This window comes from Pinus tabuliformis, chromosome 1_2 (assembly GCF_031772625.1).
Source record: "Pinus tabuliformis cultivar Carrire ecotype Pingquan chromosome 1_2, CPIR1, whole genome shotgun sequence".
NCBI classification, from domain to species: Eukaryota; Viridiplantae; Streptophyta; class Pinopsida; order Pinales; family Pinaceae; genus Pinus; species Pinus tabuliformis.
The window spans coordinates 1,284,631,179-1,284,646,659 of record NC_142298.1 but is presented as its reverse complement, the minus strand read 5'-3'; the positions used below and the strand labels follow the sequence as shown (position 1 = coordinate 1,284,646,659).

General features: G+C 40.0%; 1 protein-coding gene across 1 annotated transcript; it reads left to right on the top strand.

The window, feature by feature from the left end:
• The first annotated feature begins 4,181 nt into the window (after positions 1 to 4,181).
• Positions 4,182 to 11,353, top strand: LOC149210925 (pentatricopeptide repeat-containing protein At4g13650-like). The gene is made up of 2 exons (XM_089396827.1): positions 4,182 to 4,328; positions 4,613 to 11,353. The coding sequence occupies exons 1-2, from the start codon at positions 4,305 to 4,307 to the stop codon at positions 6,908 to 6,910; spliced, it is 2,322 nt and encodes a 773-aa protein (XP_089252953.1). The 5' UTR covers positions 4,182 to 4,304; the 3' UTR covers positions 6,911 to 11,353.
• Positions 11,354 to 15,481: the final 4,128 nt, after the last annotated feature.

Genomic DNA, 15,481 nt, shown 5'->3' with positions numbered 1-15,481 from the left:
ATGAGGAAAGGGGTACAAAAAGAGATAGAGAAGAGTCCACTCCTCTTAGTGGATCCTCCCAGCAACCAGAAGCCAAAAGGCAAAGGCTAGACTCCCGAGAGGTGGAAGACATCACTGAAGAATTCCTTGACAGCTCAAGGAAAAACAGGGAGGGCAGCCAGCACACAGGAACAAGCTCCTTTCATTAGGAGCAAGGTTTACAACTTGGCTTAGAGGTGTCCTCCTCTTCCCAGCAGAGCAAGAAGCCCAAGAGCACTAAGGCTTCTTTCAAACAAATAAAAGCTCAGAATGACCTGCTGAGGGTAGAGGTTTATAAACATTTTCTTGATGCAACCCCAGCCTAGCAAGAAAGGCTAATGTCGGTGTATGACATTCAGGAGGAAAAATTGCTCCTCAGCCATTTTAAGCCCAAAGGGCCGCAGCCTAAGTCAGCTGCAGATTTTGTGAAGACAAGGGTGGAGGTCCTAGCCAGAGATATACATCCCATGGACCAGATTGAACTCCATAAACTGACTGGGGAGATGGTCTATGCAACCTTGGTGGAGAAGGCCACCATGGCACATGAACTGAATGAATCACTCAAAAATAGCAACACTCAGTTGGATTTTGAGAGAATGTCCTCTCTGGCCAAAGACAATAGAATAAAGTCTCTTGAGGAAATCATCATTGATCTAGGACATGATCCTAGTGATCCAAAGGGTGTGAAGGCCCTTATGAAGAAGAAAGATGATGACCTGAATGCATTAAAGAAACGGTTGAAGCTGCAGCCCATAGAGCACCCTCAAACCGCAGAGCTGCAAAAGCAAAAACAGGTTGATGACCAATTAGACCTCTTAATGCAGCAAGACCAGAGGATCAGGGATTTGGAGAAAGAGCTGGAAGGAGCATTGCAAGATAAACCGGGAGAATCCACTTCCCAAGCTCCTCCAACTACTTCAAAAACAGCAACAACTTCAGGGGCAGCAGTGGCCCCCACAGCAGAAGCAGCAAGAACAACAACAGCACGAGAAGCCAACAAAAGTGTAGAGGAATTGACCAAGGCCATCAAAGAAATGGAGCTACAGGCCAATGAAATAAAGAAGGCCAAGGAAAAATTGGCAGAACTGGATGCCAAATATGACAAATCAAAGGTAACTGTAGCAGAGCAGGGCAGAGAGATAAAGGCACTCAAGGACAAGATAAAGGCCTTAGAAAAAGAGCTGAATCTGGAAACAGCCATGGCCGACATCAAAAGGATTCTATGGGCCAAAATAGGCCAATCCATCACTCAACAATGGAGATCAATAAAAACAATGCATGAACAGATGGACTTGTTGGGCTAAGCACAAACAGAAATCAATAAGGCCAAAACACTGCTGCAAAACAGACCAGAGCAGGCCAACAGAATGATAGACTTCCTGAACAGGCAGGAAAAAGAGGAACTAGCAGCCATAGGCATTCCCAACAGAACAGAGGCTGTCCTCACTGCCAAGAAGGTGCTAACTCTCAGGAACTATGTACAAACTGTGGAGAGGAAGTGCTATGAGATCACAGCAGATGTGGAGGAATTTAAAGTCAAGTTGGCAGTGCTGCAAGCGAAAGGCCTGCCCAGCCTCCTAACTGGTGCAGGAAAACTAGTCTCCCGGGATCAATTTGCCAACAGAATGGCAACATACATTGAGAATCAGATTACTGCATCTGGCAGTACATCTGAACAAACAGGGCCTCCCTCAGGACAGAGCTTGTATGACAAACTGGAAGGCTTGTTCTTTATTGAGAATGAAGTGAATCATCTGTTTGAAACTCCTCCTAACTTCTACAGATATACAGAGGCCGATGAGACCTTAATAAATATTAGGAGGCATCAAATGCCAAAAGAGGATTGGTGGCAAGCAATGCTTCAAATTCTGCCACGGTAGCTTCAGCTGTTCGGTCACTGCCAGCTCCAGGTCACTACAAGACAAACAGCATGATAAAGTCAGCATTAAAAGCAGCCGAAATGTGACTCAGCACATAGACAACGACGGCTAGCCCAAAAGATAAAGAAATGCACAAATTTTGACAGCGTATCCTCAGCCGACTCCAACTGCCACCAAGTCAACAGGCTCTGACCATTTTTTGACAGCTAAGGGAACAAAAGTTATTACAGCATTAACTTTCTCAGCTGCTACACTCCAGCGGTTGGCATGCTATTAATGAAGCATTTACTCTCCATTCAGATATTTTCTTATGTAAACTTTGTATATATACTCCCCTTAGTAACGCATAAGGGGTTGGTAATTTTCACTCTGAGGCATGTATACTGTTTACTTTCAGAATTGTTTAATACAAAGAGCTAGATCAGCTCAGTGATTTCCTGGAACTATGGTGTCTTGCTGATGATTCATGTGTTGATGCAGAATTCCTGTGCTGTCTGATGAAATAACAAGTTTTTCCTCAATCTCTGTTCTTGTCTTTCTTATGTTTATCAAATCATATTCATGTTACACTAAACTAGCAGTAAAGAAAAAGAATAGTGCAGGATTTGTTTTACTACACCTTGTACTCAATTTTTACTGCTGTAAATGTTTGTCTTCAGAATTAACCATGGACATGAATTCTTAATTGCTCATGTAGCTGTTAATTCTATATGTATGAATGTTACCTAGAAATTCTTCATTGCTTCTAGGTCAATATTCTCACTGTCTTTCTCTAGCAGTTTACTGTAAGATTCTTGATTGCCTTGCATAAACTGGATACAACCCACCCAATCACTTTATGAACGTTTGTTCCTCAGACACTAACCTTGCTCTGCAGCATCACTACAGCATCACGCAGCACCTCAAAACAGCTAAAGGACCACTGACTCCATTGCCCAATGACATATAACATTCTAGTGAGAGCATACATATCTTGACTGAAACATTCTCCAACCAAACACAAAAAACAAAAGTTTGAACAACATAGCTAGCCTAAAATACTATCAGAACAGAGACAAATTATAAAGAGAGAGCCCTCTCTGATTACAGTTTGGCTAGAAGCTGTAATCCAAAGATTGGTTAGTGGTTACCCCGGCCGTATTCCCTTGGGAGTCATAGGGAACAACCTGGGTGTTAACATGAAGTATTCCATTAATTGTTCATGTAATTATGCTAATGTCGTCAATAAAATAAAATGGTGAAGCATTCTATATATCTATATGAAAGTAGAATAATAGTAAGTTGTTTTTTTATTTCACATTTGTATAATTTTTGTTTTCCATAGAATATTCAGTATTGAAAAGTGAGACATCATTGTTAAATTAAATATGTATTTTTTTACATTTCAATTTATGGTTTTCTTATTAATTTAATTATTTCCAAGAATGACTTTCTTATTAATTTAACCACATAGAATAATATAACTCAATCATAGATTTCTTATTAATTTAATCACATAAAATCATTACAACTAAACCAAACTAAAGAAGTAAATATTGATAAAATATTTCACAAATAGAAAAGCTTTAAAAACAAATTGAAATTTATTGATATAAAACTAAATCAAACCAAACCAAACCAAATTTTAAAAATAAATATAAACATTACCCAAGTTTACAAACAATTTAGATGCCCATAACTATATTTGAATAAGTAATTATACATGCCAAAATTGAAGTTTGAAAACAACCTTATAGTTATTCTCACAATAATTATTTTATTATCAATTACTTTTTACATAATATACAAGTACTAAACAACATATTACTCTTACTCTTGTTATTATTTTAAATTACATTATACTTAATTAAAAACTAATTTCAATACCTTATTCTATTTATATTTAAATACCTTCTTGAAATACCCACCCCTCCGCAACAACCTACAATTCACTCTCACCCTCCACCCTTCTCATAAAATTTAAACAAAAAGCATCACCATTTCATTATTACCATCCTCATTTCAATTGTTCTAAAACCCTCAAATCCTGATCTTTTCATAAAATTTAAATTTAAGCTATACATCATAAATATTATTATTATCTAATTTTAAAATCAAAACCAAAACAAACACCAAATTATTATATGAAACTTTTTTATTTATTAAAAATCTTTTTATAAAATTTAAATTTAAACTATACATCATAAATATTATTATTATCCAATTTTAAAGTACCTACTTAAAACAAATACCAACCCAAAACAATATATCCACCTCAAACCAGAAATTCCATTTTAACTGTTACTGCATATACCCCACATTAACATCACTTCACCACGAATATTAGAACTGAGATACCACGAAGATTCTCTGATCAGCTTACATTGAACTAGAAGCATGAAAGCCCCTTATGGCAGTCCGCCATGAATGGGCAAAGACAATACTGCCCAGGTATGCCCAGACTTCATCATTTCATCGTCCATACGTTCAAAGCTTTAAAACCATGCGATCAGAAACGTTTCTATGTTAGAAATAACCTTAACCAGATTCGTATTGCCTTCGTGCCCAATTTTTTTGAAACCATACAAATCAGAGGATCCAGAATTCACCATGCGTATAGTTGCACTCGTGAAAATTTTATGGCACTCTGCAAGGAGAGGAGATTGGATGCAGCTCTCGAAATTTTGCATAGATTGGACAGTTTAGATTCATTTATATATTCTGGTCTATTGCAGGCTTGTGTGAGATTGAAAGCCATCAAAGAGGGGGTCCAGGTTCATGCACACATAATCAAATTTGGTTTTGAAGTAAACATTTTTGTACAAAATCATCTCATAAATATGTATGCAAAATGCCAATGTTTGGAGTCTGCGCTCAAAGTGTTTGACAAAATGCCGGAGCGAAATTTGGTGTCATGGACTGCAATGATCGCAGGATATGCTCAAGAAGAGCGAGGGGATGAAGCCATTGGTTTGTTTTGTGAAATGCAACGGGTTGGTGTGGGTGCTAATGAGTTTACATTTGGTAGTGTTCTAAGGGCGTGTGCTAGCCTAGAGTCATTGCAACAAGCTGAACATGTCCATGCCCATATTGTTAAATCTGGATATGAACTAGATGTAATTGTGGGTAGTGCTCTTGTCGATACTTATGCCAAATGCCAAAACCTTGAATATGCTGGCCGGGTGTTTGACCAAATGCCTGAACGAGATGCCATTTCATGGAATGTAATGATTGCCGGATATGCCCAAAATGGGTATGGCCAGGAGGCTCTGGAACTGTTTTATCTAATGCAACACAGAGCTATAATGGCAGACCAGGTTACCATTACCAGTGTGCTTAAGGCCTGCTCTATCCTTGCAGCTCTGGAACATGGCATGCAAATCCATGCCCATGTTTTCCGATATGCGTTAGAGCCGAACGTCAGTGTGGGCAATGCACTTACTGACATGTATTCAAAGTGTGGGAACATAACGGATGCAGGTAAAGTGTTTGAAAACATACGAAGACAGGATGTGATCTCATGGAACATAATGATTACAGGCTGTGCTCAAAATGAGCTGGGTAAAGAGGCAATTAATCTCTTTTGCAAAATGCTATTGTCAGATGTTATGCCAAACCACCTGACCTTTGCCGTTATTCTCAGGGCATGTTCCAGTGAAACAGCTCTGAGGGAAGGCCGCCAGATTCATGCTCTAGTTATCAAGTCTGACTATCAGTCGGATATTTCTGCCAATAGTGCTCTTGTTGATATGTATGCTAAATGTGGGAGCATGGACGATGCATCCCGCGTCTTCGAAAATATGACTAAAGAAAACATCATTTTATGGAATGAATTGATTGCAGGGTATGCACAAAGTGGATATGGCGAGGAAACCATGGAACTATTCTTTCGGATGCAAGTTTTAGGTATGAAACCAAACCAGTTTACCTTTGTTAGTGTTCTAAGGGTATGTGCCGGCCTAACAGCTCTGGAACTAGGCAAACAAGTCCATACACATATCATAAAGTGCACATATGAGTCGGACGTCCATGTTAGAAGTGCTCTTATTGCCATTTATGGAAAGTGTGGGAGCATAAAGGAAGCACACAAACTATTTGATGACATGCTTGAAAGAGATGTGATCTCCTGGAGTGGGATGATCGCAGCTTATGCTCAGCATGGGTATGGTGAAGAAGCTTTAGCAGTGTTTTGTCAAATGCAGCGAGCAGGAGTAAAGCCTGATCAGTTTACCTTCGGCAGTTTGCTGAAGGCATGCTCTACCCTAGCTGCTTTGGAACAAAGAAAATGTGTTCACGCCCATGTCATAAAAAGAGGAATTGAAATGGATGTCTTTGTGGGAAGTGCCCTTGTGGACATGTATGCAAAATGTGGGATCATCGAGGATGCATGCAAAGTATTCAAAATTATGCAGACATGGGATGTAGTTCTTTGCAACGCAATGATTACAGGATTTGTGCAGCATGGGTATACTGAGGAAGCTCTTCAACTTTTCGAACAAATGCAGAGGGCAGGCTCAAAGCCGAATGATGTCACCTTGGTTGGTGTTCTGTCAGTATGTCGCCATGCAGGCCTAGTGAATGAAGGGAAGTACTATTTTGATTCTATGAATCAAGTTTATGGCATCATGCCAACACCAGAGCATTATTCTTGCATAGTTGACCTGCTTGGGCGTGCTGGTTGCATTGTTGAAGCAGAAAGCTTTATTAATAACATGCCATTTGAACCACGTCCTGTGGTTTGGAGGACCCTACTCAGTGCTTGCAGAATCCATGGAAATTTAGAGTTAGGAAAACATGCCGCAGAACGTCTTCTTGAGTTAGAGCCACAAAATGATGCAGCATATGTGTTGCTATCAAATATTTACGCTGCAGCTGGTAGTTGGGATGATGTAGCTAAGGTGAGAAGGATGATGAGAGAGAGGGGAGTGAAAAAGGAGCCAGGACAGAGCTGGATTGAGGTTAGGAATAAAGTGCATTCATTTATCATAGCAGATGAATCTTACCCACAAATGGAGAATATACATTCAAACTAAGCAGATCGATAGAGCAAGGTATATGTCTAACTCAAAATTTCTGCTGCATGATAAGGGAGAGGAAATCTAGGAGAAATGGCTTGGGTTTGGACCATCACACTAAAAACTGGCTGTTACTTTCAGTCTGATGAACCCGTCATCGCATATCCTATATGACTCATCATGATTCTTCATGATTATCCGCACATCAATGTTCATACTCAAGAGTGTAGGATGCCGAAGGACATGCTATTTCCAAAATGAATTGTATTTATGGAGACAAACTAAACACGAAACTTTTTTAAGTTTTAGAAAAAAATGCATCTTATAATAGCTTAATTTTCAATAAAGTTACATCAAATGTTCCAGTAGAGAGCTGAAGAGCTGCTAATGAAGTAACCACCTTCTATATAAAAAAAGTTGGCCATAAGGTTAGCCTTAACCCCAACTTCTATAGACTACACGTCTATCCTAAATACACCTAACCTAGCTGTGATCTGCGTAGATAACTGAGGATCAATGGCTGAAACTCTTACAAAATGCAACTTAGTGGCATCCTTGTTTCTTCGCTTTTACAAGTGTAACACAATTCCAAAATCTTAACCAGAACATGATTGTATCGCAATAATCACAAAACCTAAAAATACAAATATTTGTGCGAAGTGGCCCTGTTACCCGCTGGTTTGCATCAGCATGGTTCCAGAAAATTTATTCACCTCCTTGACTGATTTCATCAACATGGAGTTTGATTTGGTTTGTCATTTTCCTAGAATCATCAGAAGTATGACAAAGGTGCAAGCATTGGGGAGTTTACGGCCTCCTCCAAGCCTAGATGAAAGAAAGAATTCATCAGTAGGGTTAAGATGGCAGCTGGCTTCACCTTATCCCCTCTGATACAGGAAAAAGGACAATATAAGTTACTAAACAATAAAGATGAGGCTAAATTTTGGACAGACTCAGGAGGTGGCATCAAGAATACATACGACTGGGCTGACAATATTTTGGTGAAGGCCTCTGGTTTAGGGCTTGGTGTCTCCACAGAAGTATTGCTATTTTAGTTTTTAAAAAAAAGAGAAAAAAACTCAACTGTTTGTAGCAAATATAGGGGATTCGAGGGCTGTTACATGTAAATGTGGCACTGCTGTTCAGAGGCCAAATATTGAGCACTAAAAGCATGGGGAAGGAGGGTAGATTTGTGACACTTCTGCCAGGAGGTGTGTACCTAGAGTCAGTGATCAGCTTGCTGTAGCATGTGCATTCCGTGACAGGAACCTGAAGCGTCGTTTAAGTTCATAGCCAGACCTGTGGACATAATTTCTTTTTAGACAGGATTGATGGTTGTAGTGTGTTTTCCTCTGACCTGTTAAAGGAATGCTCTCACGTCATAATACTACTCGGTGACACTTGCAGCCCAACATACCTCAACAGCAAATATTTATTTTTTGGGTTGGGCGCAGAACTGGTGCAGAATGCCAGTGAGCCAAACTGCAGAAGATAGGAAAATCAGTGCTGGTATAGAAGCCTGGGCAGAGGTAACACTGTGAACTGTAGCATTTCAGACCTTAATTAGTGCTCCTATTCTTGATACTAAATGTCGTATGACTTGGTTTGAAGATATGTATCTGTGTGTGTGTTGGAGCACTGGAATGAATAATTGAGCTGAGCTTAAAATAGGTCATGTTGTGTACATGACACTTAGAGCTGACCTACAGTTGGCATTATTTGAGCTTTATTTGTTTAATGCTTGGAGGAGAGCTGGCCACAAGTGAGAAGAGGGTTGGAGAGGTGACAGTGGCCCCTCTGAGATGAAGTTGGTCTTGCACTTGAGCTTTTAGACTCCATTTCGAGAAGTCTGAGATTTTGTTGTAGCATTTTTGGAGCCATTGCTGGGGAGAAAGTCCATTTCCTAGAAGATGGCATTGGATAAAGTTCAATCTTGAAGATCTTTCCATCCAGGTTGTTAAGTTTCTAATACCAGCCAGATTTATTTTATCATGGCAATTTAAATTTTAATTTATCCTCAACAATTTAAATATGTACCCAATTAATTACTGGATCACCAAAAAATTAAAATCACTGGTATTTTTAACTTAATATATTCAACGGAAAGCTAGAGAGGTCAATCACACATTGCAAAAAGTAAATCACTAACAACAATTCTTCACCATTTCATTATCTGGAAAATTTGGGTTTTTTGACCCACAGAGATACAAGGAAAAATACAAATCTGGAACCTGTAACTCAGCTCCCTCAGAATGAGTTTGGCCCAAGTAAATCAGCCTCAAGAAAATTGACCTCTGGATGAAATCAGCCTGAAGAACTCGGCCTCCAGCAACTCGATCTGCACCCTGCTAATAATGCGCACTGGGGATAAGTCAATCCTCCAGCAATTCGGCCTCCTCCATAAATTCGATCTCCCTCCGGCACCTCGGCCCTGGAATCTCCTCCAACTCAGCCCTCCTAGATTCGCACAAACCCACTCACACTTCACCTTCTCTGTGCACCGGTCAACTGAGCCACTTGCACTTGGAGAAAATCACTCTCTCTTCACAATGATTCGCTCACACACTTGTCCTCTTCATTTTATCTTCAGCTCCTCACTAGGCTTCCTTTATATTCTTCCTTGAGTCTAAATCCCTAACCCGAATCTCCCTTCTAGAAACATGAAACATCTTGGGATCAACGGTTGAGATTATTTATAAGTCACTTTAAATAATTAAATTATTTATCCTTAGTAAATAACCCAATAATCCACAATAATTAATTTACTTTAATTATTGTACTTTTCCTAAGTTAAACTTAGAAAAGAAGACATAAATCACTAGAAGAGGCAAATAATGTCTTCCACATGTTAACAGACAAAGCCTATGTAGAAGACCTTCTGATGCTATTACTCACATCAACACAGGTAACTCCATTGTAAGAACGAAGGCCTTGTTCTTGTAGATTTTGGAGACTTGATGCTTGTGAGCTGCGAGCTTGAGACAAGCACCATTGTGAGGGCATTTGACAGGTCACCTTGGCAACTCCACTGTGAAAAGCTAAACACTTCATGGATTGGCAGTGTTCATTATGATGACAAATATTATTAGGGTGCAAGGGTTGACCCAGAATTTATGATAACTTCAGCGTACTTGCATTTGAACTTTGACATTGCCTTATTGTCATTGGTGATTAGAGACAGGGGAAAGGGACAGTGTACTGATGAGTGGAAGAAGTGGTTACATTGGATCACCGAATTCACTTGGCATTTCTTTCTTGCGTGACAATATTCTGAGGTTCTCATATGCTCCCAAGCTGAGCATATGTCCCCAAGTAGGAGTTAGATGTCATCCCCTGGTTTGCATCAGCATGGTACCAGAAAATAGATTCAGCTCCTTGACTGATTTCATCAACATGGAGTTTCATCTGGTTTGCTATTTTCCTAGAATTGTTAGAAGTATGACAAAGGTGCAAGCATTGGGGAGTTTATGGCCTCCTCTAAGCCTAAATGAAATTCATCAGTTGGATTAAGATGGCAGCAGGCTTCACCTCATCCCATCTGATACAGGAAAAGGATGCTGTACGTTGCCAAACAATAAAGATGCGCCTAAATTTTGGACAGACTCAGGAGCTGGCATCATGAATACATACAACTGGGCTGATAATATTTTGGCAAAGGCAGCTGGCTTAGGACCTGGTGTCTACACAGCAGTACTGCTATTTTAGAAATAACTCAAAAAGCTCTTTGTAGTAAATATAGGGGATTCCAGGGCTGTTACATGTAATTGTGGCACTGCTGCTCATAAATCAAATTTTGAGCACTAAAATCATGGTGAAGGAGGGTGGATTTGCGACACATCTGCCAGGAGATGTACCTCGAGTTAGTGATCAGCTTGCTGTAGCATGTGCATTCAGTGACAGAAGCCTGAAGCAACGTTTAAGTTCATAGCCAGAACTGTGGACAGAAAAGTTTTTTAGACAAGATTGATGGGTATAGGGTGTTTTCCTTGAACCTGTTAAAGTGCTTCTCACATTATAAGACTACTCGACTCTTGCAGCCCTACATGCCTCCGTAGTAAAGACAGGATTTTTCTTTGGGGTAGACGCAGAACTGGTGCAGAGCCAAACTGCAGAAGATAGGAGAATCAGCGCTGGTATAGAAGTGTGGGCAGAAGTAATACACAGCGAACTGTAGCATTTCAGACCTTAAGGAGAGCTCCGGTTTGAAGATGTGTGGATAATAAATGTGGTATGAATTGGTTTGAAGATGTGTGGATAATAAATGTGGTATGAATTGGTTTGAAAATGTGTGGATAATAAATGTGGTATGAATTGGTTTGAAGATGTGTGTGTGTGTGTTTTGGAGTGCTGGAATGAGTAATTGAGCCTACCTTAAAATAGGTCAGGTGAGCTGATCTACAGTTGGCATTGTTTGAAATTAATTTGTTTAAAGCTTGGAGGAGAGCTGGCCAGAAGTGATAAGAGGATTGGATAGGTGACAGTAGTCCCTGCTGAGGTGCAGTGGGTCTCACGCTTGAGCTTTGGACCTTACCTCGAGAAGTGCAGGATTTTGCTGTAACAGACCCCACATCTCCTCCTCTGCAGGAAAGAGCGGCCTCTACGTTAGATGGTTTCCAGAGTTTCCTTCCATGCTCTCTGATTGTCCAAGTGTCTCCACACACTGTTTCTTACCACCAAAACAGTTTAACAGAAAGGTCAGAGAATTCTGTAAGCATCAAACGTTCAAGACAACATGTGTGTAGATTCGTTTGTGAGATGAATGTTTAGAACATATATTAGATTATAAATGAGGACCGTAGCATCATTCTGTAACTCCTTGCTAAGGTTGGATATTATCCAATTCATGTGTTAAATAAACAAGGCGCTGAGTACGATTTCGTTCTATTTTTGTTTTGCTCACCAAAGAGCAAACTGCAGAGGATGCGTGGAAGTGAGGATCTTGGACATTCCTGATTATTTCTGCTAGCATGGAATGGACTGGACAATGTCTTCTTCAAGTCCAGCATTATAAGTATGGCATCTCTATATAATTATTTGCATCTTTCTTGAAACCATATATGCGGTCATATTTATACAATTATTTCTAAATCTTCTTGAAATCATATAACCTTATATTGCAATTATATTTATCATACTTAGTTGCCTGTGTTTTGATCGTTAAAAGGATTATATTATATTGTAATATAGAAAGAATCAACATTTATAAAGAAGATTAACCAAAAGCAAATAAATCAATGCAAGAGACGAAAGCTTCGAAGTTTCGGTTGTTGTCCAAACTAAACAGAGAACTAAAAGGTAACAACCTCCTACAGAAAACCAAAAGGGCTTCTAAAAATGAGAATAATTAAGCAAGGAGGCAGACCACGATTACGAGGGGAGGCAAGCCACAGTTTACAAAGGTGAAAATTATTAGAATACACGTACTGCATCCCTGAAGAGATTAATGGACTTTTGCAGCTAAGAAAGACAATTACAAAGAGCTAAAACGCAGAGAACCAAAAAATAGGGGCTGATTAGTCAATTTTGGAAATTCTTGGGCATCTTACCGAGAAACCTTGGGCTGTCATAGTGCATAGAGATTAGGAAGTTGACAAACTTGGCTAGGGAGAGCACATGTCTCTCTAGTCTAGTACACCTGATCTCTTAGTCCAGTCAGGTTGGGTCAAAGGCTTGATAATTATATGCTGTGCTAGCCACATGCTGGCTTGTACAAGCCATGTCAGCTTCCTTTCCCATGTCTCTCCATGGACCATGTGCACCATTATTGCCTCCATGGCATTCTGGTACCGGAGCAACTGCAACATCTTATCAAGGATTCTCTTGATATCCTTGAATTCTCCTTTCCCCTCCTCTTTCCTACTTGTCTTTTGGCCTCTTATTCTGGTATTAAGCACTGATGTGGGAGCATTGGTGAGAAGTGCACAGAAGCAAGTGATAGAGCCAAATCTAAGTGAAAGGATGGAAAAATGTTCCAGACAATGTGATGAAATCACAGACAAAAGTTAGGAAGAAAGTATGGAGCCAAGTCAATGTGGAAGTGCATAGAGAGGGAAGTGCACAAAACAAATCCAAGAACATTTGCATAGATTGAATTGAACATGGGGAAGTCAGAGAGGTTTGCCCAGTTTTGAGGAAAGAAGAAATGTGATACAAAAGTGGAAAGTGAATGGTTTCTAGAATGAAGAACTGCAGGAGTTCTAGAAGCTGAAGAGACTATGATTTTATGTTTAGCATGAGCAGAATCAAAAGAGAATGTTAGTCCAATGGTTTTAAAATTGGCAACTAGGGCCAAACTCCATGTGGGTCACCTTATTTATGGCAGCAGATATTTTTCTTGGATTCTTCTCATTGAGAGGTATAGGATTGATCTAACAATCATCCGATTCTGACATGTATTCATGGAATATGAATTTATTTGTATTTCTTGACAATTTGTCAAGGTCGGCCAGCAAGCAAAACTTTGTTTCACACCCCCTGTTTATCCTCAACATCGCATATAAAAGGAGGAGACTTTTGGCATTATTTCCATCATCTCATCATCTCTCTCCTAGTCTGATTGGGTATGCGTAGGAGGAGCAGGTCACTCACATGTGGGAAGAAGGAAGGATGCAGGTCTAATCTAGGGCAGCGTTGACTTGAGTTGACCATGGAGCAGCAGGGCTGTAATTTGACTGCGTTGACCAGCGAGGAGGTATCTTTGACTGCAGATTAGTGTGGGGAGTCTCTTCCAAGCAAGCCGCAGTTTTGGACAGCAAGCGTTGACCTGTTTTGACCATCCATTTGACCAGTGTTGACTGTTGAAGGTTGACCACAGAGCCACTCATGCATTGACTGCTGTTTTACCAACATTCTTGGACTGTTTGGGCTGCCTATCATTGCTGTTGGAGGCCAAGTTGACTAAGGTTGACTTGAGGTCATTTCTGACCTGTTTGACCAGCTTTGACCTGGCTGGTTAGGGTTTTATTACTGTTGTCATAAAACCACAGATTTTTGTAATTGTACTATCTCTCTCTCTATCTGCTGAATTATTGAAGAATATAAGAAGAATTGATCAAGGGTTTCCTCGCATTGGAGTTTGTCCCTAGCTGGTGCCACATCTTGTGTCTCTTGTCTTGGCTTGTGTTCCACTGGTTACATTTATTTTCTATCTGCATTTTACTATCATGTTGATGTGATTGCAATTCTAGAAATTGATATTGGGCTAATAAGAAAATTTGAAGTAAATTGCTCTTAAGCATAGAACATACCATAATTTAACATGGTATCAGAGCTGAGGTGAAGACAAAGCCCAAGCAAGAGTGAAAGAGAAATCACCGAAGACAATTAGAAAGGTCAAAAGGCTTCATGGGTTTCTCATCCCACTTCCCGGCTAAAGACAAGCTCCGTGAGAAGTCTAACTATCACGGATGGAAGATGTCTCTTGATCTGACATTGGAAGAGCAAGAAGTGTTGGACTATGTGAGGGGCGAAATTCCAGAGCCTCCATCAAATGCACTGGTTGCTACAAAGAACAAGTACACTAAGGGTGAAGTCAAAGCGAAAAAGATTATTTGAGATTCAATTGACAAACATCTGGTGGCCTACATTTCCAAGCTGAACCTCCAAGGAGATCTACAACTGACTGGTAAGCTTGTTTAAAGTTAGTGATGCAAATCAAGTTTTGTTCCTCAAAAATAAACTTAAGGATATTAAAAAGGGCAAGGACGAGGATATTCAATCCTACTTCTTAAGGATCACTGAGTACAAGAATGATATTCTATCGATTGGAGAAGTCATTCCTGATAGGGAACTAACTATCACTACCCTTGGAGGGCTCTCATCCGAATGGTACATATTTAGAACCACTCTTCTCAACAATGATCGAATTCCGGGTTTTGAAGAATTGATGTGAGATGCGTTCAAGAAGAAACAAGGATGGTGGAGCAAGAAATGCTTTCGAGTAAAGACAACCCCATTACTTTCTCCTCTCATGCCAAAAGGAGAAATAATTCTGGGTCTAAAGGTAATTTCAAAGGAAAGCCCGGATCAAAGGGTGGAAGGAAGGGAACATGCTTCATTTGCAATAAATTTGGCCACTATGCGAGGGAGTGTCCAAATAGAAAGGACACATCACATGATGATGATCAAAATCACTCCAGGGGCAACTCCAACCGCAATCAAAGAATGGCAGGTTCAATGGCAAAGGAAAGAGGAATGCGGGAAATCAAGGAAGTGGTCAACCCTCCAAGAAATTAAGGAACTCCAGGTATGAATAAAATGTTGTTAATAATAAGAAAGATGAGTATTATCTGATATCGACCCTCTCCACTACCTCTCCTCTGGACTCATTGGGCAAGTGGCTTATTGATAGTGGTGCTTCAAGACACTTCACTGGTTTCAAGGAAGCTCTCTCTAATCTGATAGAGAAAGAGACAAACTTGGAGATTATTCTTGGAGACAATTCCACCTATCCCGTAAAGGGTGTAGGGAATGTTACTCTTTAATTAAATCAGGGTAACACAATTCATTTGCAAGAAGTCTTATATGTACCTGATCTGATGAAGAACCCGATGTCCATTTCGGCAATGGAAGACAAAGGCTACAAGGTGG

Excerpts from the sequence above, each read along its gene's own strand:
- LOC149210925 (XM_089396827.1), top strand. The coding sequence starts at position 4,305 with ATGGGCAAAGACAATACTGCCCAG. Across the intron at positions 4,329-4,612 it reads GCAAAGACAATACTGCCCAG|GCTTGTGTGAGATTGAAAGC; the intron begins GTATGCCCAGAC and ends GGTCTATTGCAG.